The following is a 15,788-nucleotide window of genomic DNA, read 5'->3' as shown; positions in this document are numbered from 1 at the left end:
TGTATGAATATACCTAAATAATGTATAAGTGTGCACTTACATCTACCAATATGCTAAAAAATTTTATTGAATCTATTCACCATACCTTTATGCTGCAAAATTTGTTATTCATATTCTATATGAATATGTATATATGTGTGTGTGTGTGTTGTGTGTACATAGATAGTAACATTATACATTTTAAGTATTTTGAACCTTTGAAAGTTCATTATAGTGGGTGGGGAAACAAATGATAACAAAGAATAAGGGCACATATGTAAGAAAATGTCAAAGTGAAACTCATTACTTTGCATGATAACCTAAAATTTTAATTAAAATGAATAAAATATATGCAGAAAGTTCATGGATTACAGATACAAAAACAGCACAGTAATGTTCTCATCTCAATATGAATTTCAATTGATAAAAATGACATTCGGTGTTGTTTAATTTTTAGTGCTTAAAGAGAATAACTGCACACTTCAATAATTGTGATGCTCCTGGGAACTTTATATACAGTTTAAGATTATATTATTAGTTTAATAGGCATATCGAGTTCCTTATAATAATTTCTTCCATACCTGATTTAAAGTAGGTTTTGTTCAAGTGTTTGAGAACTACATGTCCATTTCAAAGATGAAGGGAACTAAAACATCCATGATCTTAGAAATTAGAAATAACAAAGGGCAATTATTTTTTAGAAATTTATTCAGTCCTCCTTATTTATATGTGTGTACATATTCACATTTTGTGTCATGTACTAGTGATTGAATCTAGGACGCTGCATGTTAGGCAAGTAAAAGCTCGACCACTGAGGTGGTTCCTCGCCATGTGGTTTCCGTTCAAACTATTATTTCATCCTGTGACATTTTAAATTCTGCTCTTCACAGCTCACAAATTTTTTCTTATGCCTTTGCTTGATAAATAATTTTATTTCTATTTTATGTGTATGGGTGTTTTGACTGGATGTATATCTGTGCACCACGTGTGTTCCTGGTGCCCGTGGAGATCAGAAGAGGGTGTCGGATCTCTTGGAACTTGAGTTACAGATGATTGTGAGCCACCTTGTTGGTGCTGAGAACTGAACCCGGGTCCTCTGCAAGAGCAGCCATTGTTCTTAACTGCTGAGCCATCTCTCCAGCCTCTAGAAAAATAATTTTAATGGAAACCATCTATGTTAAATACGATTCTGTTATGATGTCTTCAAGTAGTTTATATGTACTCATTAATTCTTTTTCTACACATAAAAGCTGTTTTATACACACACACACACACACACACACACACACACACACACACACAAATGGTTTTTAAGCAGGCACATACATATTCACATATTTAAATACCATAGTGTTGTTCATGACGTTTTTATTACCTGGAAATGTATGCCTATCTTCAAAATCCCTTCATCTGTCTTGTCATAGAGAACCTCAAATGTTGGCTTCACACAACCCTCTGTAGGGCAGAGTCTGACAATAGGTTAACATTCTTGGGAGCAGAGTCAGGTTGTCAAATATGAGTCCCTGGGAAATTTATGAACTGTGTGCTGCTTCTGGGTGTGGGGAAGTGGGTGAGGCCTCAGGCTAAAATGATGATAAATGAGGGTTGTCTTATTCTTTTACCTTTCCCCTTTCCTACCAGAGAGGACTTCTTCCTTTTACTACTATATTCAAATACTTCATCTTTGGTTTGCTTTTAGGATGGCGTCCTTAAGTAGCTAGGGCAACTAAATGGTGATCCTCCTGCCTCTGCACCAAAGCCAGATCAAATTACTTTTAAACTACCAACTGGTGTTATTTTGTGTAAAATGAAACAAACAAAAACATCAATCTGCCCTAACATTTTACATGTTTGATACCTACTAATTAGGACTTACATCTTTTTGTACTTCCAGAAACATGAATCTTGAGGTATGAGAAGGTGTTTGTTGGGCTTTCCTTGTGATGCTCTGTCATTTGGGGGACTTTTTATTATGCTGTATTGTATAGTGTGGTGATTTTTTTGGAACACACTTGCCTCTTGAGCATGTGAAGTCTACTTTCCCATAAGCTCAGAAGCATCCCCAATGTTTTTTGATTTCTGGGTGATGTGGTCCTAAGGCTAACTTTGAAAACTGGGGCAATGCACTTTGTCTCCAAACAGATGGTCTGGTTTTCAGCCTTTCATATCCAAGAGAAGCATTCCCTGGACATCTAAACATTTTTGCTTCTGAAGACGAACTCCCCTCTCCCTTACTCTTGCTCCTATCACTCTAATGCCTACTATGTTTTATTTTTAAATCTCAGTGTCTTGAAACTATCTGATACATAAAATAGCAATATATGTTATAGTGAATTATATGATTTCTTTAATATTCCCATCAGCATGTATAATTTATGAAGGCAGCTATAAAATATCTGCCTTACTGGCAGTTGTGTTATTACTGTTATCACATAGGTATGTTGGCACATATAAATCAATTCATATCTATGATCTGTAAACTACAGATTCTAATCATTTCGTGCAACATTTATAATAGCCATTTTCTTGCGGTTCTTCCACTTGGAGTAATTTTTGAATTCTCTTATTATGAAAGAAACATCCAAACATGCATTTTCTTTAAATATTCATTTTTCTTTTTTAATTAATTGTGTGTGTGTGTGTGTGTGTGTGTGTGTGTGTGTGTGTGTGTGTGCAAGTACACGCACATCAGAATGAATGTGTAAAGGTAAAATGACTGCTCTTGGGAGTCAGTTCACTTCTGCCACCTTGTGGGATCTGAATTGAGTTCAGGTCATTGCCAGGCTATGCACAAACATCTCTACCCTCTAAAGTTACCTTACCAGTCTCAAATATGAATTTTTCAAACACCCATGTCTATTATTTCCTTAGGAAAGAAGCAAACAAATTATTGATGATTCAGAAACCAAATTTAGGGCTTTGATTTTTATTCTACTTCCTAGCTAGCATTCTTCCTTCCTTCTTTTTTTTTCTAAACAGCAATTATTTTACTTAAATTAATGTCTAAGAATAGCTCTGTGAACACAGCAGTTTGAGCACTAGCAGAGAATAAGGGCAGGAAGGTGTTGATTCTTGACAAACAGCAATTGGACATGTAATTAGAGGTGCTGGCTGGGTTAGGCTTGCCCTGTGAAGTCACCTCAGAGATCAGGGCTAAATAAAATGGACTTATTGACATGCTAAGCTGAAAATCAAGGTTTGAATTTCATCAAACATTTATCTAGTGCCCCCTAATGGCAATGTCCAGTGCTAGATGCTAAGGAATATAAAGGATAAGCAAAAATAATCCTTGCCTAAATGAGCACAGGATTTGGGAAGAAAAGTACAGCAGGCCACATTCACACAGACACAATGTCAACTATATAAATATGTGACCATGAGAAACAAGGGAGAGAAGGGCATGTCCATTTAAACTGTGGAGGCCAGGGGAGCTCTGTCCATTTGATCTTGCCTGAACTTGGCAGAGGTATTGTTTCACTTACTAGTCTGTTCTTTCAAATTCATTCTCTACTATCCCTTTTCTAATCTCTGTCTCATTAAATGGCATCTCATCGCCTCTAGTGCCCACAAGGGCAAGAGTAAAGAAAAGGACCATCTCTTCCAGTCTCCTCTGCTTGGGCAGCATCACTGGCCTTTGCTGTGTCTCCTCTATGGCATGAGCCTCTGGCCAGATGTAGTGCTATGTCTTCAGCTTCAGCCTAGTTGTCCTGGCCCAAGGACTCTGAAATACCCATGTCCCTCTAGTTTGCAAAGGCTTCCTCTTGAGGCTTATGTGTTCTTTGTTGGCAAGTTGGCTTTTATTATTAAGCAACAAACCCCATGTTTAATCACTTCTGAATGAATTACCTATGGACATTTTCTGTTTTTTGACTTCACCCTGACTGACACATGAAATAGCCCACCATAATAAGACAGAACAACATACATTCTGGCCTGGAAAAGAATGAAGGATCAGAGTACTTAATTTGTGAGATTAAAGGCAGGCTAAAAATAGTCAGGATTTTTCATTCTCATCCTGAAACTGGGCTAATTAGTAGCAAAATCCTCACCTTAATAGACCTTTGGGAAGGCAAGGCATGGTTTAGTGTTTGTAGACCCAATATGAGGAACAACATGTATCCAATGAGATTTCCATTATGTAGGCAAGCCCACCTAACTGAAAATATTTGGATCTAGCCCATGTTTTTATCTTCTACTAATTTTAAACCACCTATCTAGCTCTTTTGGGAGTGACTCCCCCACAGAGAATACCAAAGCTAGAAGGGGGTCATCTTCCTCCTCATTATATACAGGAAGACACCGCAGCTTGTATATGTTAAAACAATTTTCTCAAGGTCACACAGCTGCACAACAGATGTAGAAGCCCCTTCTGCAGTTCTAAATGCAGAACTCTTTCTGTCCTACCCTATGAGCCTTTAGCATGACCCAAGTGCCATCTCATTGCATCCAGGTTCTGTCCTTTGGTAACTACAAGGTTTTTAATATCTTTGTTACTTATTAATAGCATAAAAATTTGAAATAATAGCAATAATATCTTGCTCATTCCAAAGTAACCATTTTGGTGTGATCTTTAAATGCAATACTGTACTTGAATAAAGTGACAGGTATTGTACAGTCAACTGAGATGCAGATAGAATTCAGAGAATAAAGCACATTGTGAGTTAAAAACTCAAGCATACAGAGTTAAAGGTATTTTCACACAATTACCATTTATGAAGTTTTGTAACTACATCATTTTTATATAAAAATCTAGACCATGTTTTGATATTAAATAAACACATTGAGGCCAAGATTTTAGAGATATTATCTGTTTAATAAATATGATTGTAAAAGCAATAAACAAGAGCAATTATACATTACACTACATAGTATTTAACAAAAAATACATCAAAAAAGTCATTTTAAAATTAGAAGTAGTTCCAATACTATAAGAAAACTTTCATTTTTTTTTAAATTGGCTTCCTATAAAAATAAGTTGGCAAATGAGGGGTTTCAATGCTCAGTTGGAATCCTGGAAAACACAGAACAGCTGCCAAGCACCCCATTGCTTTCAAAGTTGCTGTTTGGAACTTCTGGAAAAAATCAAAGCAAACCTCTGCAATTTGGACAGTGAATCCAATTAGGAATAAGGCAAAGGGGAAATGTTGATGGGTAGTTCAGGGTACAGCATGCACAGTTTTCCCTCTGGACTTTTAAGAAATGTTGCAGTATCCAATTTTTAGCTTGCCCTGAATCTTCCCTTCTATGTATTCCTCCCCACACTCTTTTGGCCTTAACCTTGCCAGACTCCTCATTGTATTTGCACCTGCTATTAGTGAGAAGTAGGCACTTGGGTCCCCCCACCACTTATAGGTTCTCAGTGTTACCTTTTCCTTGGTATTCTACTCCAAGGCCTGGTCTCGAGGTTCTCAAACTTGAGCATATATCATAATCACCTGGATGGGTGTTGAAGCAGACTGTTGGGGCTACCATGACCCGTGAACAGAAAACAATACTGTTGATCCCAAATATTTCCAAAATAGCAGGGTCTGTTTCAGCCTGGTTTGAATCTGCATTTCCAACAAGTGTAGGTGACACTGATAGTGTTCTCCAAAGCCTTACACTTTGAGAGCCACTGGCCAAGGTAACAGGGACTCTGAGGTCTCCTCTAAGCAGCAGCTTGCCTCACCAATCACCTATAGGTGGGAGGGAGCTTGGAGGAGAGGCACATGAGGACACTGGAGAAGCTGAATCTATCACTGCTCACTTTGGTCACTTTCTGGGATGCCAGGTCTCTCAAGCCCACCTCTACTTTAAATGAAGACTTACAACCCCTTCTTTCCTGTGTCTCTTCATTCACTCATGTCATTTCATTGACAAATAATTTTCACAATATTATTCTAGGCAAGGCACTGGGCTAAATCAAGAGTGGTCTTCCATTTTTAATAATGACTTTCAAGTTAGAATAATTTGAACTGCAACTCTGAGGATTCCCTGCAGTGGTTTGAGTGAACCTATTTTGGATTCCAAATACTTTGTCTTCCAGGCTAAATATGGAAGACTCCAATTGAAGAGAATCAAGGAAGTTTTTTTCCTATGAGATAGGAAGCCTGGAAGGTTGAGAATTGATTATGTCCCCAGGCATAATTTACTGCACAAGTTCACATGGGACATCTTCTACCATAAAGCTTTCTGGTAGGTTATGTTAGTAACCTCTGACATCAGCTTTCCTACTCTCCCCTATCCTCAGCCATACATGTGCAGGGGTCATGTGATCACTGATACAACCACAAAAGGGCAGGAGTTATACTGATCCCTGGAATACAACAAGATCCTTGACAATACCCTGTTGTTGGCTTTGGGACACACCCAAAAAGGAGGCTGGATTCTGGAAGTGGTTTACCAGAACACCTATCATCTTCACTTGAGAGTGGGCTTTTTCCTGTCCAGAAAAGTAAAGAGACTTCAATCATACAGAAGCACTTCAGCAGGGGCACAAACTCTGCTCGTTTCTGTGGGCCTTCTTTCATAATTCCTTTGAGGAAACTGATTTTCTGTTGCTTTGAGGCCCCGAGGATTATGATCCTTACTTTTCTGTAAGCAGCTATTCTTCCTTTATATTGACTTATTTTTTTCCTTATAAATACCATGACACTCGAAAATAGGAATACACACATGAAATCAGCAAGATCATCTTAAATGATCTAAGCCTCATCCAAATATAAGAGAAGATTGATTTCTGTAGTTTTTTCAATAGTTTCATATATTAAGTTCATTAACCTGCTTCTCCTTCTGGTTAAAAATCAATTTTATTTTACAAATATGGTTACTCTAGAGAGGAAATATCAGATAACAGCAACTATCATAGAACATATTACCCTGCAGTATAGTCACACATTCAAAACATTCCTCGTGAGAATCTTCTAGATTCAGACCACATAAGATTTTCGTTATTGTGCAAAACCACCACTGTTCATCTATATGTTTTACTTTCCAAAGTATATGGCCAGATTTGGGTTGCTTTGCATGTATCAACTCTTTCATACACAGCATATGTTTCCAGGTGGGAAAGACAGAGATATTTGACAAAAGAGGGTTCCAGAGGAAGAGACAAAGGGGAAATGTAACTGAATCCAGCTGGGCAGAATGCAGCCTGGCCAGAGAGCAGTGAAGCCGGCATGCATGGGAGTGTAGAAAATTGATAGAGATGAAGACCTGTGAGAGAAGGAGTCAGGGCTGGCCTAGGCTGGGCCAGTTTTAGGAAATATCAGGTTAAAGGTCCAAAATCTAGCAACACATTTGAGGAGAAAAAGTGAGAGCAGTCAAAAGATAATCGGGGACAAGGAGGAAAAAATTGAAAGATATCAAGAGAAATATGTCCACATAGAGATAGCAAACAAATGGGAAGGTAGAATAATAAGTATCTACTGGAAAAAATTCCCACTTTTTTTTTGTCATTGCTTGTTTTTACATTACTTGGGGCAAGGAGAAAATCTGAGCAGGAAACAAAGGTCCATTTCTGATATGCTTTGCTTCCTAGTTGAAACAGAAGTCTCCCTTCTGTTCCTGTTGAATCTGCCTACATGGGTATGGATCTTTAACTAGGATCGCTGTCCCTGTGGCCACAGAAAATGGAGAGAAATCAGCCTGTGGTCACTGCTGACCAACAGAGCCACTAACATTAACTTAGGAAGGAAAAGTTAACAATAAATAAAGCAGAGAAGCAGCTCAGGGTTTCAAACTCCTGTGCACGTCTTTGTGTCCTGTGAAAAGGCTGGAGATGGCTAATCCACCCTCAGCCCATAGTGCTAAAATAGCTGTTCAATCTAGAGCCAAGAATAGTTCCAAAAATACATGCAGATTTCCTTGGCCTATATATGTTATGAATGTTCTACAAACACGACCGATCAGAAAAAGAGAAGAAAGAGGGAGGGGAGTGTTTTCCATTAAAATAGAGCACCTGTACACTGCCCCTCCGAACGTGTTCTCAAGGTATTGTCCACATGCACAGGCTTAAAGCTAAAAACCCTTGTTGTCTGTGTCGGAAGAATTTAAAAGTCCCGATGCAGTGAGTGTTTATTTGTTAGCTTAGATTTTGATTGTTTTTATTTTATTTTTGTTTGTTTTACTGGCGTCCTCCATTCAAACATTTACATAGGTAGGGATTTCTTTTGTGCTTTGATTCTCAGCAACTATGGAAATACTTCCTGGCAAAATAGGAAACAGAACAACAGAAGAAAAAAAGAAACATAAAGTTAGTGGTCATGAAGGATGATGTACTTGACAAGAGCGAAATTCTTTTCTGATCAGCAGGTCTCCTGTAGTCTTTGGGGGTTTTCCTTAAATTGCAAATTGTGCCCCAGCAGATCCCCGCTTTGGCGATGAAGGTGGAGTGGCTTGTCTTGGTCTTTGCAATCGGAGAGATGAGTCACCAGGTTGAGAAGAAGGGGAGGGAGGGGAGGGTAAAGCTACTCTCCTAAGAGAAAACGTGTAACACTTACTCATTTAATGACATTGGAAATGGAACGGTGTCAGAGACTGCAATGTGCTGCGAGATGTCTCTAGCAAATGGGGAATTGCCACTTTAATAAACAGCCACTGTGATTCATACCATAGAAACGGAGACAGAGAACCAAACGACCCCTTAAATAATGCAGCATTTGAGATGCTTTAGAAGTGAATAGACAGAGTATGTGATATTACACTGGACAGTAAGAAAGAAAAGCTTCTATACTTTTAAACCCAATGCTATTGTGTCTTTTTATCACCCTGTCTCCACCAAATGAAAGAAAATGAACTGTGAAAATTGGACACCAGATGTGGCTGCAGTTGTTATTATTATCTCTGGCTAGTGCTACTCATTGCATTTAAACTTCCTGTAATACAGCCGCAGACCTTTCTCATGTCCACTTAAACTCATTTTTTCCAAGTAACAGATTAAAAATATTTTCTATAAAGGCATTTTAAGTGATCTGGCACCACAACTTTAGCCTGAAGCATGAACTATTATATAATTTCTCCATCTTAGTCAGCCATAGACAGCAGGACTCAAGGAGAGATGGGGATCAGCGATGGTATTTCCATGAGTTTGTTTTAGTCCTTCAAAAACATCTTCTACAATTCATAGTAAGATTTAGCAATGGAACTTCAGGCCTCCTCTGACTAGTTCTCAGACTCCCATGCTTAGGCCCCAAGAAAACAAACTGCACTGTCATCTAATGCCAAAACTTGTAGTCAACACAGAAAAAGGCATCTGTGGGCTCCTCTCTAGCCTAATTCTCCAATTGGTCTCTTAGCATCCCCAAATTCTAAGTACTCTACAAACTGCATGCCATTCCTTGTTCTCAGATTCCTCATTTCCAGGGCAGTAGTTTCAAGACAGCCACTGGACTAAAAGGGAACAAAAATCAAAACAACAATAAAAACCCTTTCTAATGGTCAGGTTAGCCAATATTCTTACATTGGGCTCTTCTGGTGTTCTAAAACAATTTGGTCTCAGAGCTATCTGTAGTACAGATTGCTGTGATCTGTTCATGCCCTGTTTACTGCCTGACTTTCTACCCACCTCCCCCAGACTCTAAAGCTTTGTCTCCTTAAGTAGCAGTAGTGAAAAGACTATATGCTCAATGTTCACATACTTTGAAGCTTAGTGTTTTAGAAACAGATTTTTTTTTAAACGGTGGAAGTCTTAATGAAAGAAAAAAAGCTAGAAAGGAGCAAGAAAGGGACATTTTAGCTGTTCCTCTCGTGAGTGTTAGAGCAGAAAAAAGTGGTTATATGAAGCCAAAAAGGGATTAGAAGGTGGGTTAGTGTTGACTACTCAGCATGGGCAGCTGATGGCCACTGGGCATCATTTACCTAGGAGCTGTGATTCCACCTTCTCATCTACAAGCTGGCCAGGCCTCCTGAGGTCAGGGTGAGGGACACTGGGCCTGCTTTCACTGTGACTGACTGGACTGATCAGCTCTTGTTCTTTCTCATTTTGCATCTGGGCATAAACATTAATCCCCGGGATCTTCCTAAAACATTAACAGAAAGCATCACTGCTCTGTTCCAGAGGTGAGTTTCACTGTGATTTATTGCTTCTGAACCTGTCAGAAGGAGGGAAGAGATTGGGGTCAGGGGGGATGGAAATGGGGGGGACACGCACCTTTTAAACTTGTAGATGACGAATACGGCCAGCCCCACAAACACCACTGAGAGCAACATCAGCATGGCAGATCCACTGTGGGTTGGAGTGAGGTCCACCAGTGGGGCTGGGGGAATATACAAAGGACAAACATTAGCAGAATCTTGAGCAGGTCCATATGATTCACACACAAAATTGGTAAATCCCGGGAAACCAGGTGGGATATACAGGCCCAATGCATGGTCCACAGCTAAGCATGCATCTAAGTGGGTCCCTGTCCTGAAAATGCTCCAGCTGGTCTATACAAGCCCTGCGGTAGATCAAGGGAAAACAGAAGAGGTCTTAGCTCTATTCAACCAAATGCCTGCTGTACAGACTTGGCCTGTTTGCTTCACCTTAATGTGACTAATGTAGCTAAAAGATAATAGTACATACCTCACTGGATGGCTGTGAGGATTGAATTACTATATCTAGTTATCAATCTCTTTGTATTTCCTTTCATTCTAGCATTGCTGCTGTCATTATTATTAATTAACCAACACCTGTTACTGATGGTCTTACATTCTGATCAAAAGCCACTCACTGTAAGATGAAACTATCAAACATGGAGCCTACTCCATATAGCTCAATGACTCCCACCTTTGTTGTGCTCAGAGCCCTTACCTGAGCTTACACCTGGTTGGGTAAAATCATTTAAAAAACATTGTATAATAAAACACTCAATGCTTTATGTAATTTACCAAGTAGTATACTAAAAGGAGCGGGAGAATGGCTCGACAGGTACGCTTCCACACTCTTATAGGGTAGAAACCTGGTAAGGCTAAATATTCTATGTCAGGAATGGTATGCATTATTATTATTATTTCCTATGCATTGTATGCATTATATGTAAGTTTTCCTCACTAAGCACAACGGAAAAGCAGTCAAACCATAAATAGAATGTGTGTGTGTGTGTGTGTGTGTGTGTGTGTGTGTGTGTGTGTGTGTGTGTCTATGTCTGCATGAATTATGAATTACTCATATCACTACCTTGGCAGTTGTAAGACGAAGAACTGGAAAGCTACGGAGCATGAAAACATTTTTTTTTTCACCCAGGAAGGTGATGGTCAAGTGAATGCTTGGGAATATCAATACCCTGATTCTGGGCGAGAGGAGCTTTGTGGTACCCTTCCCTAGAAACTCCAGCACCTCAAGTGCATGGAATTCCTCACAGACAAAGCTAAAATATCTGCATGCACAAGGTTCTGTCTTTAAGTTTTCTTTACATGGCAGTTCTATGAAACATCTCTCCCCAACTCCAAATCTCATCCTCATGGTCAAGCCTTTTGTGCTTGCAATGACTGTTTGCAATTAATTTTTACCATGTCAAGAACTGACAATTGGCAAATGTGGTATAGCTTGAGCCTGAAAACAATCCACCTGTAACTTGCAGAAGCATGGATAGTGACCTTTACCTTCCATCAATTTAAGCAAAGCCCAATACCCAGAAATACAGGTGACCTTTAAGCACCCTTTCTATGACTTTTCTCTATTGAGAGCCAACAGGGTGATGCTCTGGTCATCCAAGCAGAAAAGTTCAGGAGTAAATGACTATAATATTAATAGTCTCAGGCAATGCCCATCGTTGCATCTGCTCTGTCTGATTTTTGCAAGATTATATTTCAGCTTCTACTAGAGACCATATTTCATATGACCATAAAGTTGTTGCAAAGTAAAAGTCTAAGTTTCTTTCTCTGGAAATGGACTTAATTTATGCAGGAGGATCAGCTTTTAGCAGGCGCTGAATATAAGTAACCCTCTTGCTTTGTCTTTGCTGTAAGCCTCTCAATTTTGTGCAGTGAGAGCATGTCCTTGTGTGAGAGCTGATTGGGTAGCCTCAGTATAGTGGAACACCCAAAGCCAAGGTGCTTCATATTTAAACTAAGAAAATGAAGCTCTTGGTGCCATCAACAAAGCCCAGAAATGCATCTGAGTGCATGCTGCTATTGGCAGAACATCACAGGAGAAAAGAGCACTTTCCATTGTTACAGATATTATCTTGGCTGTTTTTAACAGATGGAAGGCAAGGGCCATCAACCACATGACACAAACAAAAGCAGTTAAGTGCTCAGTGCTGAATGCCACCCTACAAGACTTCAACTAGTTAATGAAAGAAAGAAGACTTGAGTGTGAGCCATTCAAACACATACAAATACCCACGATTCTATAGCCCCACCTGGTGTAAAGGATCAAGAAATTAAAAATTACATTTCTCAGGAAAAGGGTTAAGGCAAATGTGATAGATAGCATAGAAAAAATTTCTCAAGTGACAGGAGTTAAAACATTATGTTTTAAAAGGAGCACTTAGGATCCTAGATCATACACTTTTAAACTTTGGTGACACATACATGTATATGTGAAGAGATGAGTCATGGATAGACAGACAGACAGAAGACAGAACAACTGTCATCTCACAACCAATCCTATTCTCTGTATCTGCATACAATCCACATAAGCTCAACCACTGCATTGTTTCAAAATAACTCTGCCCCCCCCCCACCCCATCATTCTTTATCACAATATCATTATCATATGAAAGGAATGAGAATATAATGTAAAAGTAATCTAATATAAACCATTAATTTTCAGTGAACAAATAGCGGTCCAGAGTAGCCATAGACAATGAGGACAGTCAGAGGCATGAATAAAGCTAAACTCCACATAATAATCAGAAGGCCCCTGTAGCACAAGCAGAATAGAAGGGAGCTGCAGCTAAGAAAGCCACAAAACTTAGCTGAAAGGGCAACACTTGAAACTGTTTTTGTTATTATTTTGTTGTTGTTTTGAAACAGAAACTTTACATATAGCACTGGTTGCCTTGAAATTTACTGTGCAGACCAGACTGGTCTTGAATTCGCAGAGATCTGCCTGCCTCTGCCTATTTTCTGAATGCAGGGGTTAAGGGTGTGCACCACTATGCCTGGTACAACATTTGAAATACATGGAAAATAAGAAGAAATTACCCTAACTATGTTCTTACTCATATGAAGGAAATGCACATGCGCATGTGTGTGTATACCCAGACACAACTGGACACCATTTCACTTAGCTTTGCTTCCACATCCTATTGCTTTCCTCTTTTCTAGGTGGAATTTTTCAATCTTACATCATTCACACTCAGATCATCATTCTTAAAGAAGCAGATTAATACTGCTGGGCAATTATGACAGTCTTTGGAGAATATCAGTTTCTGCATTTCGAGGTGTAAAATGCACTATCTATTCCATCTCCTGGTTCTGAATCTCTTAGCCACTTCTTGGAGGCAGGGGAGCAGCATAGAGCCAAGACCAGTAGGGAGACTGAGTGGCACTGCTCTCGGTGTTCCTTGTTTGGCCTCTGCTTACTGATCTGTGCCTGCAAATAAAGGGGTCTATTAATGCTTCATGCAGTAGCAGCCAAATATCTTAATTTTCTCAATATTTAAGTGTGTTTGTATGCATTGCTGAGGAATGGAACCTGCTGATAAATGGATTTGGGCTCATTGTGTGGAATTAGCATAAATTAATCCCTCTCTAGTTGCAGTTTCAACAAGGTAGATATGAGGAAGAAAAGGGCTGAGAAGGTCTTTGCATTATAAATGCATAGTGTATAACATGGATATAAACATTGCTCCAGGTAACTGGACACCCCACATCTCTGCTCATACATCATTTCTAAAACCCTGTGAGGAACTAGGCTATGTTCTGAATTATTGTATTCTATTCACAAGGATTTGAGTTGATTATACTAATAGAAATGTTACCACAGTCATAAAAGAGTGACAGACATATAGGAAATCCTAAACAAATAGTCATAGCTGTGTACGTGAAAGTCAAATCAAAACTCCATAGTTGGGATTCAGTATCTGATATATCCTCTATAGAATCAGATTCTGGGTCTGACTTTTTGGTATAACTCAATTAATAGAAGCTCCAATTCTTTATTTGAAAAAATCAAATGACAACTTTGGGGAGGTTGCAAGGGCAGAGAGTGGATACGAAGGGACAGGGAAATGAATGGGATGGAGATGTATAATGTAAAAGATACAAAGAATAAATAAGAAAAAGAAGAAAAAGAAGTCAAATGAAAATAATCTTTGCTTTAGTAAAATTGTGAAAGTCAAAAAGTCAAAAGAGATGGAATTGCCCGTGACTGTATCTGACACAACAGACATGGCCAATACTTTATGCCCTCATATTAATATTCCCATATTCCTGAAAGGACATCCTAAAGAGTTCTGAAAGATGAAGAAAGAGTTTCTCAGTTAGGTCAATTTGACCCTTGACATTTCCCCCCCTTGAGATTCTTGGTGCACTTTCACCAGTGTATGAAAGGTGTCCAGTCTTGCAGGATGAAAACACATGTAGTCACACCACAGCTTTTCACACACTCATTCAGTCACAGACCTTTTGTAAGTTTAGGTCCTGCTCAGCAAGAGGATTTCTTGGCACATCTCTCTTCTAATGCTAATGTGGTCAAGAAGCTGCTGAGGCAGTTTGTTTTGATTTTCAGTTTTTCCTTTCCTGTCGTTGAACAAACCCATGGCTTCATAGTAAATATGTTAAATATAAAATCTGGGTAACCCAAACATTTGGAGGAATGTGTGTGTGGGTATATTAGTTACTTGATACATTGCTGGAACAAAATACTTGACCAGTGCCACTTAATGGAAGGGTTTATTTGGGATACCTGTGCTAGGGAGTGTCAGACACAGTGGGGAAGGCAGGTTGCTGATCACAGTGTGTCCAGAGTCCTGAAATGAGAGCCATGAATCCTTGTGCTCAGACATTTCATCCTTTTCATTCAGTCTAGAGTTCCATCCAGCCCACGGAATGGTACTGTGCACTGTTAAGGTGGATCTTCACACCTCAGTTAACCCTATTTGTATAATTCCCCACAGACATGCCAGACACTAACCCAACCTACACAATCCATCACAGGCATGGCCAGAAGCTTGTCTCCTGGGTGATTCTAGAATCTGTCGTGTTGACATTCAGTACTGAGGGATTACAGTGACATGGCAATGGCACAGAAACGATGTTTAAAATGAAAAGTGGACAGAGGGACTTCCATTTGCAGTGCACTCTAGCTTGGATAATGGCTCCGCCTCCAGTTCATATACAATTCCATTCATGAGCTTCATGATGCTTGGTCTACCTCCGAGAACTAGGGAAGGATCAGACTGAGGCATCTCCAGCACCCTGAGTTTCCATATAAACTACCAGACCACTGATCATTGTAAACAGTCATACTATAATGGAAAAGAAAACCCTTAAACCTAGCATAACCAAAGCTGCCAACTGATTTCTACCTGAGAGCTTTCTGCAGGAACAGTGTAGCCAGTGGCTCCACTCCAGCCAGTTAAACAGTTTCTCATTCTCTTGTGCCCTGTGAAGATTCCTGAACCATGAGCAGCCCAGTGATCCTGCCTTCATCCGCTGAGTGCTGGGATTACTAGTGTGTGCCACCCAACCTGGTTTATATGCTGGGATCAATTCCAGGCAGGGCTCTGTATGTGCCAGGAAATCACTTGGTTATCTGAAGGGCAGATTGCCTTCTTAAGAGAATAGAATCAAGAGCTGAAATGTTACTTCATCTTTGGTATGTGTGTATAAATGTATATGTGTGTATATATGTATATATATATATGTGTGTGTGTATGTATTCATATGGATGTATATGA

General features: G+C 39.4%; 1 protein-coding gene across 6 annotated transcripts in view; it reads right to left on the bottom strand.

Annotated features, from left to right (window-relative positions):
• Nucleotides 1-246: 246 nt before the first annotated feature.
• Nucleotides 247-15,788, bottom strand: part of Sorcs1 (sortilin related VPS10 domain containing receptor 1) — a 555,377-nt gene continuing 539,835 nt past the window's right edge. Inside the window, exons 25-27 of one of the 6 annotated variants that reach the window (XM_052714730.1) lie at nucleotides 10,109-10,214; nucleotides 9,817-9,977; nucleotides 4,771-8,165 (exon numbers count right to left, since the gene is read on the bottom strand). In XM_052714730.1, the coding sequence (XP_052570690.1) occupies nucleotides 8,101-8,165; nucleotides 9,817-9,977; nucleotides 10,109-10,214 (332 nt within the window). In that variant the 3' untranslated portion in view covers nucleotides 4,771-8,100. The other 5 variants (XM_052714729.1, XM_052714725.1, XM_052714727.1 and 2 more) reach the window with 5 other exon arrangements.

This window comes from Peromyscus californicus, unplaced genomic scaffold (genome assembly GCF_007827085.1).
Source record: "Peromyscus californicus insignis strain IS unplaced genomic scaffold, ASM782708v3 Scaffold_4__1_contigs__length_199733344, whole genome shotgun sequence".
In the NCBI taxonomy this organism is placed as follows: domain Eukaryota; kingdom Metazoa; phylum Chordata; class Mammalia; order Rodentia; family Cricetidae; genus Peromyscus; species Peromyscus californicus.
The sequence above is the reverse complement of the archived record's forward strand: the minus strand, read 5'-3'. Positions and strand labels throughout refer to the sequence as shown.